Here is a 24,744-nt window from a genome sequence, read left to right on the forward strand (position 1 = left end):
AGTTTATATATCCTAATTTGACTTTTAATGAATAAAAATTAGAAATGCTTTTTCAAACAAATCATATTCTGAATCTCAAATTATGCTTACAGTCTATACGGTATGCAAAGAAGGATATGACGAAACGACTAGACCTTTAAGCTGTTCTCTAATAAAAGTGGCATTTTGTTAATATTTCCTTGAATGGGTAAATATTAGTTCACATCTTTGAACACCACAGCACTGTCCCTACTTGCTGAATAAGATTTTGTGATTTTTACTTTTTTCGTTTTTAATAAAACATCTTATGAAGAAGTAGTAGTCAATTTGGCATTCTCTTCACTACCAATTGAATAAGGTTTCCATAGCAATATATTCTACCTGTTTGCTTATAGGTGTTTATAGGCATTTTTCACTGCACCGGCCTTGAAGATCTGAATTCTTCCCATAACTGCCTTAATTCATTGCAACCTTGCAATATCACAAAAAGGATGAATCACATAAAACTGCATTCCAAACACAGTTTCAGAAAGAAGCAGAACATGATGCTGATAGTTGAATGCAGAACCTAATGCAAAAACTATTTACAGCTTCCTACTATACTAGATGATGTTCACATCTCAGGGGAAGCCAAAGGGTGGTCGTGAGAAAAGAGAACAGTACCTGCTCAGTCAGACAGAAAACAAATGGCAAATGCTGTGTTACACAGTATGGGGGAAGCAGCTGAGGTATTAAAGTCCATCACCATCAAAAAGACAACTCTAGAAGCTCAGTAAAGCAGAAGTAAAACCTAAAGGTGTGTGAGACCAAAACTGTCTCCAGTATAGCCCAAATTACTGGGACATCAGGAGGAAGAATTAAGATTAACAGCTAAATCAGTCTCTTAGAGATGACTTTAGAATCATACAATCGCTCAGGTTGGAAAAGACCCTTAAGACAATTAAGTCCATCCATAAACCTAGCACTGCCAACTCTAACTTGGTACAATTCTTCTGTACACTTAGGCACCTTGGTATTCACATCTTAGCATTGGCAGAGCAGATTTTTCACAAGATCAAATGTAAATCCTTGGTTTCACATGTGAAGGAAAAACTTGCTTCCTCTCTTCTGTGCAACTGGGCTCATAGATTATCAGCTCCCAAACTGTGCAATGGCAGATCATAAACTTGCCCTTGGAAGATCAAACAAGCAAAAGTACTTTTATTCTTGTCTACCTTTTATGCAGCACCTCATTTCAAGGGGAAAGATGACATTTTCATTACGAAAATAAAGCCCCTCTCTCCCCCGAATAAACATGTTCAAATTATGTCCCCTTAAGACTTTTTCTGCAGGAAATCTTCAATAAACACACTGAGATGCACAACAAGAAACTAGCATACATAAATAAAAATCCATTAGGTTTAATGACTTACACACCAATTTTCTTTACCGTAGCAATACACAAGTCAATTTAAAGACATGAGTATAGTATGTTAGCAGAGAATGTATTTAATTTTTTAACTGACTGGAAAGCTATTGAGCACTAGGAGAGTTTTATGGCAATGTCATACTGCAGAATAATCTTGGGTTCATTCAGCTTTTTTATTATTATTCAGCTTACTTCATGGATGATCCACTTGACATTGGATCATGCTTTTAAGGGTGAGCATGTGGATTTACAATCTCTCCTACATACTGTATTCAGACAAGTACATAGTTTGTTGTCTGGGAAAAAAAAGGTGCCTCTTTTCTTCTATTTGTATTTTCTAACCAACTGTTACAGAGAAATCTTTACAATTCTTTGATACAGGAAAGACTAGAGACTAGTGTTTCACTGACTGAAGAACAAGACATGAGACTTCCAACTGGAAAGCAGATCTTTACCATGACCTTGCAATAACCACATATCTGCCCCACTTTTTTTTCTCACAAAATAATACTTACCTTGCTTTAAAGAAGGGAGGCTTAAGGTTTTAAACCACTGCTGAAGATGAAACAAACTAATGAACTCGAAGTCCTCTTTTCTGATCGACAAAGCAGGAGACATTTAGACTTGTCTGGAAGCATTTTTAAGTTTCTTTGGAAATTCTAATGTTTCTAGTATTACTTAATTTCATTAACACCTCCCGGGTGTCAAAGCATTTTCAAAGTACTGACATCAGCAGTTCACAAAAACAGAAAGACTGGAATACAATATCAAAGTAGGGAGGAATATCCAGAGGTATATGTATTTTAAACTACTTGGGAATCAAGGAACAAGGCACAAAAATATCATCACTAGTTTTCCTCCTTTCAATACACAGCAACAGCCCCAGAGTGTTTAATCTCTCTTTCTCAACACGTGATACTGTCATTCCATCCAATGCCACAAATTCAACCAAAAATTCTTACTTATTTCAACCAAGATGCCACCCTATTTTGCACAGTAATAACTTATGTTTTCAGTGCTATTACAGTCAAATATGCAGTAGGGAAAAGTTCGTGGGTTTTAGACTCCATGTGAAAGAAAAATTTGAAAAAAGTGTAAAAAACCCAAGTCTCTCAATATTTTCACTTTGACAAAGACTGTTCCTTCTACTGTGATATAGAATTATTAGCCTCTTTGTGATAATAAATCACGTAACTATGAAAACACAGTGGGATCTCAGGCCTGTTTGGTAAATGGTATGTGCTACTTCTGGTGATAAAACTGCCAGGTCTGAGTACACAGGTTTTGCACATTACTTACATTCACGATGCAACATCTTTCAATGACTACAAAAGAAGTTTTTCCACCAGAAAAAGGAATGTCAAACACCCTGCAGTTAAACACATTTAACTTCTCTTCCAAAAAGGAATGTGAGGAATAAGGAGAGAAATACCACTAAATAAAAACATATTTCACATGTTCTCTGGGGAAAAAACCCAATATTTTAATAAAAACACAGGGGGAAAAATGCAATATTTTAAATCCTTTATACTAGCTTTCTCATTAGCACGAATCATGAAAATGACCTTTAATTAAAGAAAATAAATAGTATCTTTTTAGAATTACCCCTTGATTCACTTAAACATAGAAATTATGGGCTTAAGCTTAAGCACACTGACTTCAGATGGATTATTCATTCCCCATATCTGCATCAAAAGGGGCATGGCCAGCAGGTCAAGGGAGGTGATTCTCCCCCTCTGCTCTCCTGAGATCCCACCTGGAGTACTGTATACAGTTCTGGTGCCCATGACATAAGGACAGGGGGAACTGCTAGAGCAAGTCCAGAGGGCCCCGAAGTGGCAAGGGGACTAGAGCACCTCTCTTCTGAAGCCAGGCTGGGAGAGTTGGGACTGCTCAGCCTGCAGAAGGCTGTGTGGAGAGCCCAGAGCAGCCTTCCAGTATCTAGGTTGGGTCTACAAAGAAGCCAGAGAGGGATTCTCCCTCTCCATCAGAACTGCAGTAACAGGACAAGCGGGAACGGCTTCAAACTGAAAGAGAGTATATTTCAATTAGATATCAGGAAGAAATTCTTTGCTGAAACCCTTTCAGCACTGGTGAGGCACTGGAGTAGGTTGCCCAGAGAAGTTGTGGCTGCCCTACCCCTGGCACTGCTAAAGACCAGGTTGCATGGGGCTCTGAGCAACCTGGTCTAGTAGGAGGTGTCCCTTCCCATGGCACAGGGGTTCAAACAAACTGACCTTTAAGCTATCTTCCAGTCTATGGAAGATTCTATGATTCTATCTGTACACTTAAGCAGCAAAGGTTTCAGTGACCTTGATGCTTGAGTTAAAGAACTTTTTCAGATGAGCACTAATGAACTGGGACCAGATGCATCATCCATTCATTCTGCTACAGTCTAGCTGACGCTAGTGTCGTGTTCTGATCCAGAAAAACATGCATATTTCTAAATACTTTGCTAGATTCCATGCAGGACAGTTTGCTGGCTCAAGCCTTTCATGTGCACCTTCTGTTGACAGACAGATCTTTTGGACATATTGTCAATTAATGACAAGTTTTTTGTTTTTCTTTTAATCCTTAGTGCGCTATTGATTATTAACTGGAATCCACATACCAATATGGTAATTTATGTGTTTGAACTTAAAAGGCAGAGATTCATTACATTAGGCTAAAAATTGTTCTAGTTAAAGGATACTGTAACAAATAATGACTTCAGAACAATCCCAGGAAAAGACTTTCATTTCTACTTCATTTCTGCGTATTGTATTTACTAGCATGGCATACAACAAAAGGCATACTCTTAAAGATCATGAAAATGCTTATCTTTAACCTTGCAAACCCTCAAATGTGTGGAACTACAACCCTCAGTACCTCGATTATGTAGGAAATACTCTATAATTGAGCATCAGCTTCCCAAAAAATTATAATGCATTCACATAACTGTGTAAAATATTTTGTCAATTAGAACATTTGGAAGTTTCATATAATCAAACTGAATTTTCATTTTAATAACTGAAAGCAAAACCATACAAATTAAAAAAGACATTTTACGTAATTATTTCAGGCAACTACCACTAAGAAAATAATAAGCAACACTTGAAAAAAGTCAGTTAAAATCTACTTTTCTTCAAAGTAGCAGCCTAAACACCATTCATTTTCAATGAACATACCAATCAAGTTACTTTTCATTTTTGTGCTGACTTCCTTCTTGGCAGTTAAAGAGGAACTAAACATGCCTAGTTAAAAAAGGGGTCAAAAAAATTACCACCAACCCTGGTAAGATCAGGAAAAAGAAAAAAAGTTGTGACAGAAAAGGAGGAAAAAAGGATAAATGTCAAAATTATCTGGATGTTTATTATATGGTGGCAAAAAAAAATATTCGAGACTAGTTTTTCAAATGACAGGGGACTCAATAACTCACCTACACAGATGCTTCCTATATTTAAACCTGAGGAAGACATCATAAAATTCTTAGAGGTTGTGTTTTTTAAAATTACTTCGATCACTTCATAAGAAAGAAACATATGTATAGAAACATGGCTTAAGGCACTACTTACCTACTACCCTTTGACAAAAGCAGAAGACAGAATACAGAGAGAGCAGCTGAATCTTCTTTTTTGGTTTGAAAAATATATCTTAACTGGCAGAGGGAAAGTTATCTTAAAATTAAAGCCCTTTTCACAATAAAGCATTCTGGAAAGCAAGAATCAGTTCACAATAAATATTTAAACAAAGAGCAGTGAATATATCTAAACAGAATGAGGAACTACTACAATATAGCATTCTTGATCTTTTTGGCTTGTTTTTTAAACAAATACATAAATATAGGCACCAGTGCATGCCTAAATCTGTGGACACGTGAAAGAAACGCCTTAGGCAGATAGGAAACTTCAAAAACTTAGTGCACTCAAGAAAGACGCAAGAAAAAAGAGAGACCATAAGAAAAGCCTGAGTTAGTGCATCATTTTTGTAAGTGGCTGTAATGGCAGGAAAGCTTGGGAATACTAAAGCCCTATAATATTCAAATCAAGATAATAAGAAACTTACATCACAAGATGTGTTTTCTCAACAAATAAAGATTAATACATAAAAAACATCAGCCATGTTTTAACACTGTGCTTGAGGCCCAAGGTTTTCATTACTACTAACATCCCTGAATTGAGTTATTGACTCACAAATGTTGCAAGTATAAAGATACTGAATTATAAGGATAATGTGTTGTTCATTTCATTCTTTCTTTCCTCCCTTCACAGAGCTGCCCACACCCCAGCTGAAAGCATTTCATTAACTGCTTCACTTTTGACATGAAAATCCTGCAGGTTTACCTGGCTCCTGAACATTTTGCAACCAGTCCTAGTAAGAGGTGAAGTTAAAAGCACTACAAACTGTAATTTCAAAACACATTTCTGTAAGAGAGGAGACATTTCTTTGGTTCTTCAAATCATGATGCACATAGTATATTTAACAACGCTGTTCATTTAAAGCCCACATCTTGCGTATATCATTTGGTTTGGGAAAGTTCAATATTAGACTAAAAAAATCAAAGTAAATTACAGGTATATTCCTCACAAATTTGGAAGCTTTATCAAATATATAAGGTGTTTCAAAAAGGCTCAGACTCAGAATTTCTCTGTGCATTCAATAACATTGTGGCATTTACAAATATGATCCAGAAAATGTAAAAATACAGAAGAATAAAACTGGCAAATATATATTAAGGAGGCAATGTATTTTTGGCAACAGTCTTCTCTGACTTTTCAGAAGAGAACCTGGACTAAGAAACAGCTTCCACTAACAGGTACAGGGTTCAGTAAATATGCTGTCACAAGTGAATTAACCTTCAGAATCCTGCAGAACCGCATCCATTCACCGAGCAGTGAATTTTACTCCTCAGAGTATTTGCTCCGCCACTCTACTTCCTGCCCAGGTGTTTCGTAAATCCATTCCTAACACAAAAACATCTGAATACTTCACTGAAAATGACACCGAGATTAAACTTTTGTCAGAGTAGTAAAACAATATTCTTATTCCACAACTGCCTCCTCGCAGGTCTCAATCCTATTGTGAGAAGCATGGGTACAAGTGACAACAAAATCCTACCAGTTACCAATGCTCTAAAGAGATTTCAAGAAAACACGGCAGGGAGCTCGATACAACTCACTTCTTGGAACCATCCTGGGTTTGCTGAGATGCCAGTAAACTTGGGTGAGAGGAAGCATCTGCCAGCACCAGGTTGTTCCTCACCTTTAGGAAAGGGGAGCTGGTAATCAAGCTGAAAAACAAGCAGGGGAAAGCTGTTCTTTGCAACAGAAATACATAGGACTTAGTATCTTGCCCACAGAGACAATAATCCAAATAAAAAAAGAATAAAATAAGTCAAATATTCCACAAGTCTGTTATTTCTATCCCAGTAACAATTTCCTATAACCTTATTTCTTCCTGCCTCTGCAGAACGCATTTATCACAAAGATATTTTTGACTGCTGAATTTGGTGTCATGTTATCTGTTATTACAGCCCCCTCAAAAGTGGCAGCTATTGTTCTTATTTTTTTTGCCTACAAAAATTGTTCTTATGACTACTGTCCCACTGCAGAAGCTGGTAAATTGACAAACAAGTGCCTGACTGCAGAACACCTGTCTCTATGTCAGGCAATTTTAGAAAAGCTGGCATTACTTCTGTGTCACTAACTGATATCCACAGAAACAAAACAACGTTCACTTACACACCAGCCACACTGATACGTTCTTCATTTTGTTGATTAAATGTAAATGTCTTGGTTTTATTTTGCACACCGCAGTGTGGGACAGAGAAACCCTGCCCCACATTCACCAGCTGGAAAACTGATTCAGGAAGAAAGTCCTAACTACATAATGTGGCTTAGTAAACAAAAATAGTTATTTTAAATTCTCCTACCCTCCTAGGAAAGACAGTTACTGAGAAGACACATTCTGACAATACTTTACAACATTCAAAACACCATCTCTTTCAAAGGAAATGTTTGTATTCGGTTACACAACATGAAACTACTATCCCACAAAACAGTGGTGTTAAAACTTCAGTCTCACCCCACTGGTAAAAAAAAAAACATAACCTGGTAAGTTTCACTGGCAGTTACTTTTAACTGTCATCATTACATCTCTATATTTCAGGAAATAATTTCGCTTATTTTGAGAGAAGATTTAAACTTGCATGAGGAAACTGTGGAACTCCCAAAATATCTGTGGGATTCCAGTGTGTAAAGAAGATGGTAAAATTATTCTCTGCAGTTTTCCTTCACAACAGCAGAATCTTCCCAGTGGTGATTTTTACTAATAACAAGAAATTAAGGCACAAAAAATATGGAGATTGAGTCAGTCATGCCAGGCATTCTCAATTCCTGTGGTGATTTCCAAAGAGAAAAGACAACAAAATTCCTTGTGGAATATATATTGGTACCGAAACTGTCACCCCTCGCTTACCTGTCTTTTCTACTTGTATTCTTGTTAAACTGTTTTAACATTAAGCAAAGAACACTGCTTCTAATCTGTGACGCAGGACCAGTGACACACAGAACTTGCATTGATAATGACTTTGGAAAAAAAACAGACATTAGACCATTAATATCATTCAGAACATAAAAAAGCTGGCCACCTCATACCAGAGGACATGCCAGAAGAGTCTGTGAGTTTGTGTTCCCCAGCCACCCAGCACATTCTGTGCCAGCAGAAAGAGGAACAGGGGAAAAAGCCAAACAAACAAAACAAACCAACCAGTAGGGTGATACCATAATCAAGATTACTTGTATCTGACATAAATGTTACCATTTTACCCTTAATTTTGCAGGGTCTCACTCTCATGTTGCCCAAATGAAATGCTGAGCAGGTGATCACCTTGTCCCTACCCACACAGGATGCTGACACACCTCATTAGTCTGTTTTTCCATACGTCAGGATGGATGGTATTCTTGACATTTCAATGTGCATAAATTCAAAACACTTAGATAAAACATTCAAACATATCCGAATTTCATAGCCACTATCACCAGACCCTTACAGATACGTGCTGACTTGGTGCATCTTTTTTCAAAAGCATTAGCACAACTAAAGAGGACTCAGATACAACCAGTGGGGAGAAGGTGCAGCATCAAGCCTTACCTCCTGCAACCACTGAGAGCAACATGGTCTTCACAGCTCTTCAGGGAGAACCTTGAGCTGTGGCACCTTAGATAACCTTGAATAATAGAAAAACAACACATAGTAGGGATATAATTATGCACCAAGATTCAAGAGAAGTTGTCTACATGTAAATTGCAGAAGGACCTAACACTCTATCTTCTCTATTTCCAGTTATACGTGTCTCTAATATTTCAGTCTACAAGAAACTCTGATCAAAAACTTGTCGTTCAGACTTTATACCCTTTATAGCTCCCAGATACTCACAAAAAAGCAACTTGTGCCTGTCAGTGGCAAATATTGTTAATGCTTCAAATTCTACGTGTTGCTGTTCTTTGAGGCAAGCTGGAGTGTTTGCTGCCATCACTCACTGCTGACAGATCTAACTGCATTTCTGACAAACATGAACAAAAGCGGCTTTTGCCTCTGCAAAAAACAGAAAACATTTATTTGCACTTATCTCACACTTTCTTTCTACAAGACGGAAAAAACCCTTGGTTATGACCCAGACATGGGAGACAATCGTCTCTCAGCTATCAGTGAAGACCATGCCTTCATTAAGATCCCACAAGATTTACCAAATTCTTTTAATACCATAGCTCATAAAAAGCTGTTAACTTGGCTATGCAGATCACAATAGATGTAGAGGATTTTTGCCTGCTCTCAGTTCCTTTAATGTTAAAAGGGCACTAGGGAACAACTGTTGCCTCTTTTCCATCCTTAGAATCTTCCCCATCCCAGCCGGTTTTAAAAGAATGAAAAAACTGACCCAGCGTGCCTGTGCCCTTTGCATGCTGCTGAAAACCAGCTCTGAAGTGTCAACTTATCCCACCTGGCAAATGGTCTTCACCAACGTTCAGCGCAGCAAACAGAGAAAAACAATGTCCAAGACACAGTTCAGTTAAGACTGAGGTGAAAGGAGACGGAACAAAATATATACAGTTTGTAATCAGTATTGTGTTATTAATCCATCTCCCAGTATTAAGTGTTTTGCAATCTGAGATCCAGTGGTTGTTTCAGATGCTTCTGGAGGAGGGGAATGAAGCTAGTCAAGGCAGCCTCTTGTATCAGCAGCTGAAACTGACATTTCCTTCAATTTCTGTCCTTATCACTTCTTTACCTTAAATGTAAGCAACTACAGTGCACATACCACATACCACATACTTCACATACCACAACTGACCAAATGTCCCAACAGTTCATGTATTAGATATCTGCACCCCACACTAAGCCTAGGCAATGCCTTCCCTGGGGTCAAAGATGATCTTCCACACATCTATCTCCAAGCATTCATTCCCAACACCCAGCCATGATTCTCAGGGCTGCCACTGTGAACACATCCTCGCCTCACAAAAGTTTTCTACCATCCAGGTTAAACTTTAACTTTTCAAGAGGCATGTGACATGCATGAGAAAACAGATAAAAACAGACAGAAAGTCTCTGTACAAGGTTTCTAATCCTAGGTCTGCAGCTCTCTTCAGTTTCCAAGAACCCATGTAAGCTGAAGAAGAAAAAGATTCCTCTTGCCTTACTAGGTGAAAGATTGAAATACAATGAACAGTCGCCCTCAGCCTTCAGTTGAAAGTAATCTGATTTTTAACATGTACCTGGCAAGAGCATGAAGCATATCCACTGTGAAGTGGCCTCACTTGATCAGATGCAAATTGCTAACCCACAATAACATGATTAAATTCAGTAACATATCATTCCCTTATCACAGAAACTGATTCTCTTCAGCTTAAGATGAGCAGACAAGCTCACGCAGCAGTAACCTCAGGGATAGATGCTTGTTGTCAGCACATCCATGAACATGCTACTTTTGTATTTGAGGCAGGATTCACAAAATACCTGCGTATTTTTTATACTTGAGTACTGTGGTTTAAACGTTTCCTTTAAAACGTTCCCTTGAAGTTTACCTGATTTCCCTGATTGTCAAGTGTGAACATGGATAGAAAAGCAGAAAATAAAAATCCAGTATTTCCTTCTTCCTTGACCTAACTTGTCTATTTAACAGAAGAAAAACAACTATGGAATGAATACTACTTAAAAAATAAAATCAAGACCAAAGCATACTTAGATGTTTTAATTTCTAAAATTATCATGCATGTACATTAAGGGACCTCAAGCAGTCCTACAGCAAGCATACAAGATGTAGAAGTAGTATTTTCTGTACTCCTGGCAAACTGGATCAGCTATGAAGTTCCATTAAACACCTTCATTTAACTTGATTGGAAGGAATACTGAACAAAATTAATTCCAGTAACATTTTTCTTCTTAAAGTATTTGCAAATATGTCACCTCAGAAAGTGTTTTACAGCAAGATCTGATTTATATCTTAGGCAGAAAACTGGGGAGGAGGGAAGTGCACCCTGAATTAAAGGTACTGTCTTATACTAGCATATCTTCACAAGTCATTTTTGAAATACACCAGGTATATGTTACAAATAGTTTACTTAACAGAGAGCACAATTTCTTTCCACTAAAGGAGAGGACTTCTTATGATAATTGTGGCAGTGAAAGCCAGAAGCAGCACAGCCACTGCAGAGTACTGTTTGACTACAGAGCAGGCAGCAGAATACCAGGAGCTGTGCTGCAGTACACACAGAAAAGCAGCTCTCCATATCTTAAATACAGTTTCAGTCACTGAAAACCAGCACAATATGATTTTTTTTAAGCTAATGTAAGTATCCCATATAATTTCCAGTCAAGCCATCTAAAAATACTTGTTGAAATATCACTGATTGCCAGCCCTCAGAAGAGAATCTTCTCCACCACAAAGCACTCTCACAAATGTTAAACTCTATATGCAAATACATGCTCTGATGCTTGAAACATTATCCCAGGTTATTTTCCTTTACTCAGTGTATCAATTGTTGCCAAGGTGAGCCAACAGTACCGACCACATCTCTGCTACTTCATTTCAGTAAGACTGGCCAATTTCCATTAGTAAAATTCTGATTTTATCTAGTTTTTGGATAACCTCCATTTCAGCGCATGACTTGTAGGAACAATGATCACAGGCTGCGCTAAGGACTTTCTGCAGTAGACACTCAATATAGAAGGGGGGCTCTGAAGCAAGGACGGGGCAAACAAGGATACCAATACACTAAAATAACCCTACTTGGAACAAACTCAGTAGGTCTGCACAAAGTTACCACCATGTGCCATATCCCAAGAGTTCCTCACATCAAAACAACGCAGTTCCTTGGATAGTTTTTAAGTTTATTCCTTGCACCAGAACAAGCTGTGGAATGCACTGCAGTGTGGTAGCACTGCCACCCAGTTCCTGACACCCTAAATGAGCTGAGCACCAAGGGAAATAAAACAGCCTTGAAGTGCTCCCCAAAGCAATGTTGCATTGGTCTGGAGTGAGAAGAGACTACTGGTACCCAGTGAAACTGCTATGCTGCACTGACTTGAGGATACAGCCCCCACATCCTCTCTAACAAATCTACCCACCCCTCAAGCCTCATATCCTAGTGCCCACAACTTACATCCTTCCACTGCTGAGGACCTAAGAGCCCAATCAGCTCCCCACACATGCATGCAGAAGACACAGAGCTCTCAAGAAAGCCCATAACATTTGAGGGGGAAAAAAAGAGCCTGGTACAAACCACTCATACTTCACCACAGAAAAATCTTTGCCTTCCCAGTTTTCCCAGCAGCTCCAGAGCTGATTTTTTCCAGCTGAAATCTGCTGCTACAACTAGGCTTGAAATTAAAGCTGTGCAGTGCCTGTTTATTATGACAGAGAAAGGGGGTATGGACTGTGGATATAATAAAGCCAGCAGGAGAGGCTTTCCTGAAGGGGAAAGTCAGCAGGAGGCACAAGGATAAACTGGCATTACTTACCTGCTCACTTCTTCTTTGAGATCTTGCTTGGTTTGTGGTTGAAGGGTACTTTTCTGGTTTGGATGGGCTGTTTAACCCCTTTTCATTTTGTAGTTTATTTTACAAGCGATCATCACCAAAAAACTTCAGCACCAACTTAACTTAGCAGGTCTGTGTTGTTATACAGGAAAATTACTACTAGTCAGTCCTACCAGTGTTCATAGGGTTGAATAAAGACTAGCTCCTTTCATAGGAACAAACACTGATTAAAACAATCAGATTACAGCAACATAAAATCAAAGGAAATATACAAGCATTTAAATGTTTCTTTTTCTTACATTCTGTATGAATATTCTTATCCTATATACACAAGCATTTGGATGGATAAATGGATATTTTATATCCTATATAAAGGCATACTTGTATATATGATGTAAATACAATTTATAGTACTAAATATTTCACATCCAGTATTACTCCATATCTAAATCACAGAAAGCTATCAGCTACCTTGTTATTTTAAAATAGCAGTATTTACATTCACAAAAGTATTTTGATAGCACAATGTACATAAAACGTTCTGCAGACAAACTGAATGGAAATATTTTCTAGAAACAGAAGAGGGGGATGTTAGCATAACTGGCTCTGAACCAGAATTTAACTGTATTTGTAATTGCCTTTTACTCAATGCCACACTAAACTCCTACATTAGCTAAAGATGCCCCTTCATTTCATTACTGCACTAGTCGTTTTTCTGTCTAGCTTGAAAGCTTTATTTCATCTATTCTTCATACTCAAGAACTACTAAATTCAATACTGATTAAATATTTTGACCATTTAATATTTTTCCAAGTCTAAATCATGAAAGTTCCGGTGACTGGAATCCTGCTAAATTATTAGCTAAAACTTAAGAACTATACAATGCAACATACTTGAGAAGGCAAAAATTTACTTTAGGCAGAGTAGAGGTTGTTTTTTTTTTTTCTTTCCACAATTGAAATACAATAAAGAAAAGCATCAGTGGTAAGACTATTAACATATAAAAATCTATTCAGCTTCATAATGAAGCTGAAAGAGGTTAAACAGAAATAGGAATAAACAAGAACTGTTAACAAATCAGTATTCTGACATTAAACCCATCAGAGCAAAACCACCACCATTGTTTACCCTGAATGAAGACAAGTCCTCATGTTACAGCTCATGACACAACCTCTATGCAGAATGAAATGAGAAAATCTTTCCAGTTTCTGACACAGCCAGATTAGACCCTTTCTAAAGTTCCCTCATCTGTAAACGCATCTGATATATTTTGACAACTGTCATCAATCCTATTTCTGTGATTCCTCTGCTACACAGATTTGTGACATAAAGAAATATGACTACAGATTTTGGTAATGATGTATTTACTAAGAATAAAGACTCAAAAGCTCGCTTTTCGCAGCTGAAACACCTTGCGCTCATTTCAGCAACTATTTTCATGATGTCATATGTCTGTGATGAACTTCCCATTAGGGATAGGATTTACTAGTCAGAAGGGTAGCAGTTCTGCAAAAGACCTCCACCTACAATGCAAGGGAACAAGACTTCTTCCACACAGCAAACAGAACCTCCTCTTTTTGAATACTCGGTGAATTGCTGCTCCTAGCAGGAGAGCCAGTAACACGGCAGCAACCAAACCCAAATGTCCTCAGGACTCCACATGCTGCCACGGATCTAACCTGTAAATCAAAGACATAATTCGACGGGCATACTCGAGAGTAACTGGTGTCCCAGCCTTTTTATCTTTGACTCACAGGCTGAAGACAGAGCAAGGGGCACAACACACACCCATGACAGAAGCTCGCTCTGAGGAGGGGGCAAACACACCGTTTTATCATAACAAACAAATAGTTTATTCTTAAAAGTGACCAGAAACCCTCTCACTTCTGACATCACCGACCAGGACGGGCTCTGGGGACCAGAGGCCATCCCGGGACCGCTGCCGGGACTCGGGGCAGCTACTGCGGGCACTGCCCGCCGCCGAGGCGCGATCGCCGCCAGTTCACCGACGCCCCCGGGAGAGACGGGATAGGTCCGGCAGCGGCCCGGGGCAGAGCCACACGCGAAGAAGTTTCGCGAAGTCACTTCGGAGCTACCTTCCCACCCCTCCGGAGCTACCTTCCTACCCTCCGGCTCACGCCCCCCGGCTACAGAAGCCCGGCCCGGGGCAGCGCGGGCGGCAGCCCCGCAGAGAAAAGTAAAGTTGAGGCGGAGGCGGCGGGGGCCGGCCCGGTGTGTCCCCCGGCCCGGCGCGGGTGCCGCCCCCCGCAGTACCCGCTCCCGCCGCGGCGGCGGAGCAAGATGGAAGGCGCGGGGCCGACCACCCGTCCCACCGCGGGGCGGCCGCGGCCGTGCCCGGGCACGGCTGCAGAGAGGGCAGCCGGCGGCGCCGCAGACCCCGGCCCGCCCGCCCGCCTTCCCTCGCGGCGGGCGGCTGGCGCCCCCGGGGCTCCACGCTCACCTCGCTCCGTCTCGGCTTGCAGGCAGATGGGGATGTTCTTCTTCCAGCCCGGCATGGCTCCGCGCTCCCCGCTCAGCGCTGCTGCGGCTGCGATGGGGGGCGGCTCATGGCAGGGTGAGGCGGCGGCGACCCGCGCTTAAGGGGAAGTCGGCGGCTCCGGCGGGCAGCGGCGGAGGGGCGGCGGCCGCGCGGTGGGAGGGAGAGAGAGGGCGGGGGAGGGGAGGTGGCGGAGCTCCGCCAGCCGGGGGACGGGAGGGAGGCAGGCGGGGAAGGAAGGCGCGGGCTCGCCCCGGTTCAGCCGGAGACCGGAGAGGGTGGGCGGGGGGATTGTGGGAGGCAGAGGAGGCGCGGAGCGGTGCCCGGAGCCAGCGCGGCCCTGGCGCCGCCGGCAGGTGGCCCGAGCCGGCGGCCGCACAATGGAGAGCGCGGGGCGGCCCCGCTCGGCACGGCGGGCCCAGGTGGGGCGGGCGGGGCGCGCCGCCTCTCCCCGCCAGGTGCGGCCGGGGCGCGGGGCTGCCGCGGGGCGCGGGGCCGCGGCTCTCGCGTTCGCGGGGTGAAACTCCGCACCGGTGCAAGGCTCCGAGTTTTGGCCCCCGCGTGGCGACCGGCGCGGCCATCCCGCGGGTCACTCGCCTCGCAGCACCGACAAGGGCTCCTCCCTTTCCCTCCGCAATTCCTGACTGGCCAGTGTCCCTGCTCCCAGGTGTGCGAAAGCTGGCCTATAAGGAGTTAAAACAGAGGCAAGCTCCCACGAAGGGCAGGGACAGCCCCCGATCCGAATTTGCACCATAAAGAGTCCTGGACCCGGTTTCGACAGGTCAAATTTCTGTCTGTATTACAGGCAGTTCCTTACGACCTTTTGACTAAAAGGCCTTAAATCTCACCACTAAAATTATTTCTGATACAGCCATGTCCTAACAGGAGACTAATGCTCTGATGATTAAATATTCCTTTTATTTTTTGCAGAAAATAAATTCAAAGTGGCAGGTTTGAATGTCATTTGAAAATAATGATAGCAATACAGATGAAGCTTTTTAATTCTGAGGCACTTCTGCAGGTGCTCTCCTATAAGAGCTTCATCCTGCCTAACAATTATGTTGTGATCATTTTTATATTGTCTGTAACATCCTCACGTTTATAGAAATTATGTAATTTTATGTAATCAAACAACTCCACATGAACCCTTTTCTCAGAGGAGAATTTGAAGGGTTGTATTTCTGCTGTAAATTTCATGACAGTTTCCTGACACAGCATTCTTCTATGTTGACTTTGTGCCAGCATGTCAAGCAGAATATGTCTTGGTGCTCATGAAAACCCCTTGTTTAAAGTCCCATTGATGAAAGCTGCAGCTCCTGGCTTTTCCTTGATTGCACTTGGGCTGCAGTCTTGTCATCAGTAATGCTGCAGGATCACTGAGCAGTACCAGTGATCCAAACAGAGTAGGCATATCCTGGATTTCGGTTGAATTAAGAGTATGCAATGACGAGTTCCTTTTGTTGACATCACTCTTGCAGCCTATGAGAGGACAGGTGATACCTGATCTAGAACAAAACCCAGCAATGTGCTGTCAACAAACCAAAAACATTTCACCAAGTTACAAGTATCAAATTGGATTTATGTCAGCTTTGAATCATGTGACTATTGATACTTTTGTTTCATTACTGGGGACACTTAATTTGGATTTCCTGCATATTTGAATCCCAATCTTGGCTCTTTCCATTTAGAAGAGACATATTTATGCTAATATTCTCCATCCTTTCATAATCCTTTTACTTAAATAATGTTGGGTGGGGTGTTATTGGTATTTCTAAAGAAAAATGTGAGTGTGTATGTGAATTTCTAAGCATTATAAAATAAAGATTTCCAGCTAGATTCTCTGCTCACAGGGCAAAGCTCCCACACAATGCCTTTGGGGTGTCCAGGCAGAGAAAATTGAGAGAGAAAAGACTCTGCAGCTCTTCAGCCCAGAAGGTACCAATACAAGGAGGAGGTGGAGAAAACTATCCCAAGAGTTCCTGGAGAATACACAGCCAGGAACAGGTTTAAAGGCAATAAAGTGTATAACTACTTTAAAAATAAAATTACTTCGGCATTTACCTCTGCCATTTCTTAAAAGACACCTGGACTTTCAAGTGCCATGGACTGAAATAAAACTTCAGATTATTATGTCATTCATGTCCTAAATCTTACATACTACCTCTGATATCCACCTTTTACTCCTGACATTATTATTACAAATGATAAAAATATAAACAATGAGCCTTAACATTGTAGTTCTGATCCTTCCATTGATTTTTTTTTTTTGCCAGCACCAGAGTTCTGCAAAATTGCAGGTCAGAGGAATAAAGGAGTAGATTTCTCAACTCTCCAGTCCACAATAAGCCATCTTCTAGCTATTTTTTATAGTATCATCACTTTGAATGTGAGTAAGAATTCCTTAGGACTGAATGTGGGATTTTTTAGGATCCTGCAGGAGTCATAAAATCCCAGCTGCTGGTTTGGATTTGCTCCAGAAATGTGTTTCAAAATGAGGAATAAGTCCTACTTTTTCTAAGTATGACTGGCTTCTCAGGAACAAATATACTACATATTAAATAGTTCACAATATTTGCATCATTAAATGGAATACATATGCTTCTCTCTGTCTTATGCAGTACTTTACAAATAAATCCTTTAAGGCAATGGCAGTCTATAATTCCGCATTTATTTGCCACAGGAGAAGTTTGTATGGGTGCCTGGCTCAAGTTAATTTACTTGCTTTTTCTAACTCACATGTGCTGTTTTACACTGAACAACTGCTTCTGCATATCCCAACGCTACTAATGGAATAAAGCAGCCACCTGATTTAGATGTGCATTTTATGATGAATTATATCACACATGTAGCTATAAACTTCCTGACAGTTCTGTCTACAGTTTTTTACCCAGAGAATTTTTAATTAATCAAATCTTGATTTTCAAGGAAGCACCCTTTATTCTTACTTGATGCTGCAACATGCAGGTCATGGGAAGCATGTACAACCTTAGAATTAATCAGAAGCAAAAGAAGTATTATCAAGAAAATGTTTTATTCTGTGAGCGTTCTAAAGAAGATATTATTTTTTTTAATTTCCTGTTCTTATGCATTTCTTAAAAGGTAGAAATATGAAGATGGTCAAGCAGAGGGTTCAGTTGCCGAAGGACTATAATGTTGCTCAGTAAATGGAAATTTGCAGCATAAATTACCTCCAAGCTAGGAAAAATGCCTTAGCTTTTAAGTCTTCTAAACTTTTAGTTTGTTTTTTTTTTTTTACTAAGTAACTGACATGTTTACATACACATGTTTGACTACAAGAAGCTTTAAAAGGTATGAAGGAAAATTTCTTCTGCAAATAAAAGTCAAAAATTACCTAAAATAACTTTTACAATATTAAGATACTGCAACTTCTATGGGTTTCTGGATCAGAACTTCCATGTCATTCTGATAAAAATATTTGAGCATACCACATTGTTGTTGATGACTCTGTAGTATTTGGCTGTGTCATCTGTGGAGAAGGGTAGGTTCTGATTCTTTTAGATGGACTGGTCACCTACATGAGCCTGAGGCTGTGTTACTATATTCTTACTAAGTGTTACATAAATGTGTGCAAGTCATATTAAAATGTGATTTCATTAAAAAACTGATACCAGACCTGTCAGAACTGAGCACTAGGCAGGCAAGAGATTAACTCCATACAGCATCTTCTCTGCCCACTGCTCTTCTATTTTACCATTCTAGATTTTCCTTTTATTAAAAAAGTCTTATCTTGCAAGCTATTGTCACATTGCTGAACATCAGGTCCAAAAGTTCACAGACGAGACGTAAGGAGTATACCAACAATTGATATTCTTTTAGACATAGTTTTGGACTTTTCTTAACAAATGTTAAGAAAAAATAGGTAGACATCCTGCCACAGCCAGTCATTTTCAGCCTCAATGGGGAATTTCCACCTTAGGCTGGTGCAGGAGACATGGTCCCTGTGGCTTGCTCTGTTGGTCCCGTGAATCTCTCGCATTGGCTAAGTGGGGGATTTCAGCAGAAGAGGATGTCTGAGCCTGTCTGTGGAAATGGGCCCAGGAAGTTAAAACCCAAGTTACCTGGTCTGTCAGTTCCAAAAAGATTTAGGAATTAGACAAAACATGAGCACAATTAGTTTAGGGGAGTTGGCTACAGCCTTCAAATAAGCAAAAGGGGAAGATGGGAGTTTCATGGAGTGTGTTTGTGTGTTCCGGAACCTGCAATCCACCTGCTGCCCGTGTTACGTACCTGTGTGACTTTGGATTTAGCCATCTGATGCTTTAAGGAGGCAGAAAGAGTTTCTCTATTTCCTTTAAAAGAAAACATTTTTAAGGTTTTATCTAAGATCCTTGAACTACAGCAAACAAGCTCAGAGTTAGCAGAAGAGGTATATTCTTGGTCATGACAGCATCCTTGTGCCAAACACACATATCCCACTAGACAACAGACTTCTTGGGACTATCTACTTGCCTTTTCCTCTTGTGTAACCTGCTCCAAGACAAAGAGATACAATTTCCCTGTGTGTTCAGGCTTTAAGCTCTGAAGAGATATAGATACCCAAGATCAAAATTTTGGGGATTTTGCACTGCTAAAATAAATACTCTAATTAGTGCTTATAACTGTTTTGTTTGCACAAAAATGAGTTGTGCAAACTCTTGAGTTGTGTAAATCAGATGCAAACGGCTACACAATTACCTGTGCAGTGAAAAAAGAAAATTATGCAAATATTTAATACCCTGACTTATTACTGCCTTTTTGTGCTGATATTGAATTATAAATAAGAGCATTAACTGATCACAACCCTCTGTACAGTCCTACTCAGGAGCACCAAGCTCCATGATAGCTATCACTCAGGGCTCTGCCACCTGCCTGAAAGAAGGCTCCACAATTCTGCTTAATTTCTGTGGTCCGCATAGGAAAGGCTTTAATTTAAGGGCTTGGTTCTTGACATGGTCAAACTGACTTTTACAGGAAAGAGATAAAGCCTGCAGCAGAAAAGGAAAGCAGTTTTGGGAACAACTCAGGGGTGTCAAAAGCTCAGGATCAGCCTGCAGAAAAGAATGGGCCATGAAGCATCCTAGGATTGGGAATGCTTAGGGAAAAGACTGAAGAAAACCTGGAGGAAACAAATCCAGGCCCTGTTAACTGCCATTCATGGTGTTTCTACTGCAGGCATTATGGACAATGATTTCTGATTTCATTGTGACTAATGAGATTGTTATCTCAAGGAAACTGCCTGTAGTGAAATGGGATTTTGCTTCAGAAATGAAGAACTTCGAAAAACAGTTCACATGTTACCTTCTTCTCCCTCAGTCTTTCATGATCCAAGGCAGATTTCATGGAGGGACAGGATAAATGAGAGAGAGCGAGAAGACAAATAACTGACAACCTTTCCTTAAAAAGTTAAGGCTGGCAGGTAACCTGTGTGGTCAACTTAAAAAGCTATTTTTCCTGGGGTCCTGGTTCTGCCTGTTCTCAGCATGCTGCCTGGGTGAGGGCATAGGGGTGCCAGTTATAGGGTGCCAGTTTTGCTTTCAGCTCTCTTATGCTCCTTGTTCAGCAGCCTCCCAGGGTTCACCTTTGTGTCTCTAGAAAACACAGTACTAGAGAACAGCCCATGCAAAACAATCTGTATTTGGCCCTTCAAATTCCCAAGGTGCTTACGCTTTCTTCATGTGCCTTTCCTGCATATTTTATTTTGATGCTAGTCTGTGTTGAATTCTGATGAATGTATTTACTTTCTTTTTTTGGCAAGCAACCTGCAGCGATGAATACTATTAATGACACTCAGTGCACTTTGGGAAGTCCATTATCAGAAAGCCAGCCGCTATTTCAAGTGCATTAGTTATACCCATTATCCACACACAGGCCATGTGATTGATTGTCTCATGAATCCTCACAAGCCCGGGAATAATGACAGGCCAGCGCTGACCCAGTCATGAACTTAGAGCTGCGAGGGGTAACCACCTCTATTGTGCAACTGTTTCCACTTCAGGGCAGAAGTGTCTCATTTCTGGTGGCCTAGGGCAAGCTCCTGAAATCTATCTGCCTCCAGGGATGGAGAATCCAGAGACACTGCTTGTCACCCTTGTGCTCCATACTGATACAATCCTACCCTTCCTGAATCCACCTTACAACTGAAGAGTTAATCTGTTCAGGATCCAGCATCTCACAGAACATCTGCCCGTGGTACAAACACTTGGCAAGCATAAAGGGAAGCTGGAATGAACAGCAGCAAGGTGGAAGGAAGGAAAACAACCAGTGTGCAATCTCAAGAGTACCTCAAGTAAGAGCTAAGTTAAAACCATCGACATTTTACAGAGACAAAAAAGATGGCCTTTGTGTAACTCAGTAACCTAAGAAATATCTGCAGGTTTTGAGATGCTACGGGCCCCATCATCCCTAGTACCAAATCTTCATAACTGTAGGGTGAGGGCGCAGTAGCCCCCAAAAGCGATGAGCAGAGTCTGCACTGTGGGTGTCAGAGATTTGATGTTGTGCCAGGAGCAGATTAATTGGATTGTGAAAGCACATGGCAATGTAGGTGTGCTCCAACTGCCTTTCAAGACTATGACCTAAGCTACCTAGATGCATTTACTTTCTATTTACATTTAATTTCCAAATTTTATCCTAGATCTTAAAGAAAAGGCTTCTATTTTCTATCTGCTTTAACAAACAGACATAAAGCTGATGCTCAGCTAGTGCGCCTATTAAAAAAATATTGGTCATGCTTTTTCATTTTTTGAAATTTAGATTAAATTTAGTCTTTTAAGGAAATTCAGTATCACTAATGCAAATTTATGTGAATAACTCTATTATCTGTATCTCCTACAATACATAGAACATTGAGCTGATCAGAGGGAAGCTTTTTAAAGGTACTTGAGATAATGTAATGATCTTAAAGAATGTGTTTGTAAGCCTTGCACCAGAAAAGGAAGAAAACCTGCAATTATACTTTCCAGCAGGAAAAAAACTGTAACAGAAATTGCTTAAAACATTGAAAAAGCATTAAGATAAGAGAGGCATAATAAGTATTTTATCAGGAATTTTCTACAAAGAAGACATAGTGTTTAGTATCAATTCCTAGTCCTATTCAATGCTAGCAGCCCTGATTCAGAGGAGGATGTACATATGACAAACTGTAACTTTAATGATATGGTTACTTCCTGGATCAAGCAATCCAGCAGGTTCTGTGCAAATCAATAGACACAATGGCATGTATAGATTCATACTCTCACTTTAAAACAAACAGGGGAAGGCGTGGTATAGAATAAACTGTTATGAGATATCTGTATGTCTATTATATATGTTCCTCTTGTGGGAAGGTGTAGTTTCTTGCTAATAAGCACAATCCAATTATAAATCTTTTTGTTCTCCATCAGCCATTAGTAATCAGTTGATAGTCAGAATTTGAGTAGAACAGTTTATTTTTTAATAAAACGCCCATTAAGATCCTGTGTATTGCTTACGTAGGCAAAAGACTTGCATGCACTTTTTTCATTAAATTTGTTTGACTGATTTACTTGCTAATCAGATGACTCTAAAAAGGAATGTAGGATTTCTGCATCAGAATTAAGTCTCTTCTTATTTTGACCAAGGTAAGAAATCATCCAAATGCACTCAGGAAGTACCTATTGTGGAATCCACTACATTTTACTTCCAGCACTCTTCAAATATACTAGCAATAATGGCAGTAGTAACAATTAATTGTGGTACATTTGTTAATAGTTACATTTAAGGATCTTTAATGTCCTTTTCCTTAACCCTGTCTTGGGCAATAAAATGTTCAGCTGTTAGTATCAAGAATTTGTACATTCAGTTATTCAATCCGCTTCACACTCATGCGCTGGAAAAAATTGGACCATTGATTGTCCCTGTTATGATACAATTATTTTTAGCATGCTTCTTGATTTTTAAATATGTACTGGTAATACTAATTTTGCTACTTACCCTCTACTTGTCATCCCCTTTCCAAAATACCTACAACACATATTGTACATACTTTATATTTGCCTTTATCCTATAGTTTTAGGTGCCTCTTCATAATGAATAGCAATTAATATAGTAATTTCCATTTGCATAGAGAATCCAAAGCAGATCACAAACCATTGGTATAGCTGTTTATAGTTAATAAAAGTTTAAAATACTGAATTTTGCATTTAAGGGGAATAAATTGAAACTAACTTTTTTTCTTAAGTGAAGGATGAGAAAACAACTTTAGAACTTAAAAGCAGCTGTTGCCATGACACAGGCTAAATATTTAGGGGAAAAATATCATGAACATTAAAATAGCAGCATGTTTTTGAGAATTGTGAACTCTTAGGGCACAAACTTGATCATTTCTTTTAATGGAGACCAAGTCCTCTCTGCAAAAGAGCAGGAGAATATTTACCAGCCTGCTGCTGAACAGAGCCTTCCATGCTAGAGACCTTATTAAGAGCTGGACTAGAAAATTAAGAAATGTGAGAAAATGATAATTGAATAACAGATGTCTGTCAGAGAAAATGGTATGTCTATGGCAGACAATGCAAACATGTCACTTTTAACCTTTTTTCGTATAATGTAATAAGCAGATTGATAAAAAGTATTTTAATAAAAGACCCTAACTAGTAATTTTCACTGTGATACAGCCTGAGGTTAGAGTGATATGATGCTACTTGGGAAAGAGCTTTTTATTTTTCAGCTTATTATTGCTTTGTCTCCTATTAAGTTTCCTGTACAAAAATACCAGAAACTTTCTCAAAACCTTTGTAACAATGAAAACTGACTCAAAAAAAAAAAAAAAAGAGTCCTTTGATGCCCATCATTTTGGCCCCACAGAACAGATTACAGACACCAAGATGGTGTGATGGCAAGGCCTCAATAGCAAAGTAAAGCACTTGAAACAACACACAAAAAACAGGGTCTGCTGTCCTATAATGTAATAAAATGTCTCATTATATAAAATCTAATAGAACCAGCTTTGAAATTGCAGCTAACCTTTTGTGTAGATAAACAAATTAGCTATTACAAGTAATTAAAATGCAATGTTTCAATATATTCTAGTGGCTTAAAATGGATAAATGGATATTTTCACTGATGTTTTCTTGGTAATATCCCAGTATAGCTTTACCAAAACCATAGCCTCTGAGTCCTCTGAAAGAAATCCAGTATCACACTTCTCCATACAAGGGTTCCTAGGGAAGGAATGAGGGAGGAAGGAACTAAGGAAGCATTTCTCCCAGCCTTTTACCCACCACTGTCTTCCTTCTTAAGCCCTATCCTTCAGGTCCCAGCAGGCAGAGGTCCAGACTGGGGCACAGTGCTGCCACTCCTGATTCACCTCCTGGGGCTGCCACAGCCTGTATCTGGTGGGTCATTGCTTTCACACCCAGCCCTTATCTAAAGTTGGCCTGGCAAGATCTGGAATATCTTCCAAGACACTTCCCAGTGCTCATAGGTAGTATATGCCATTTACTTGGACAGCAGTCTTTTAATTCAAACTATGCTGAGTGCAGACATGTGCTTGTGTTCATGTAAACGCTCACATAAGCCATTATACTTCCATGCTTTTTGCTCTAAAACACAAAATTCATAGGGGCAGCAGCAAGAAGGAGCCACCATGTAGATGATCCTGGTCTGCTTACATATCACCTTCTTGTTCCTCACAATCCACCAAGACTCTCAGATGCTTCTTTAGGGTCTGAACAGGGAAGACTTGAAGTTCCCTCACACCTCTGAGGTTAAAAAAAAAAAAAGCCTGAGTCAGTGGAAGTTATTATTAACAGAGTGAAACCACAGTAATGCTCCTACTGCAGAAGGAAGGTCAAGCACTTCAGTGCCATTGCTGGCTGTGTCAGCC

The 24,744-nt window shown here is 40.1% G+C and overlaps 1 protein-coding gene across 6 annotated transcripts in view; it reads right to left on the minus strand.

The window, feature by feature from the left end:
• GRIP1 (glutamate receptor interacting protein 1) overlaps positions 1–24,744 on the minus strand; it is a 328,821-nt gene that overhangs the window by 288,684 nt on the left and 15,393 nt on the right. For 2 of the 6 annotated variants that reach the window (XM_041712099.2, XM_030259167.4), the window contains exon 1: positions 14,868–15,281. The exons of 1 other annotated variant lie outside the window; for it this stretch is intronic. In XM_041712099.2, coding sequence (XP_041568033.1) covers positions 14,868–14,922 — 55 coding nt within the window. In that variant the 5' untranslated portion in view covers positions 14,923–15,281. Of the gene's footprint in view, positions 1–14,867; positions 15,283–24,744 lie in introns of those variants that run through there. 3 more of the 6 variants (XM_030259213.4, XM_072922897.1, XM_030259188.4) reach the window with 3 other exon arrangements.

The sequence above is a fragment of the Taeniopygia guttata genome, chromosome 1A (assembly GCF_048771995.1).
Source record: "Taeniopygia guttata chromosome 1A, bTaeGut7.mat, whole genome shotgun sequence".
NCBI lineage: Eukaryota > Metazoa > Chordata > Aves > Passeriformes > Estrildidae > Taeniopygia > Taeniopygia guttata.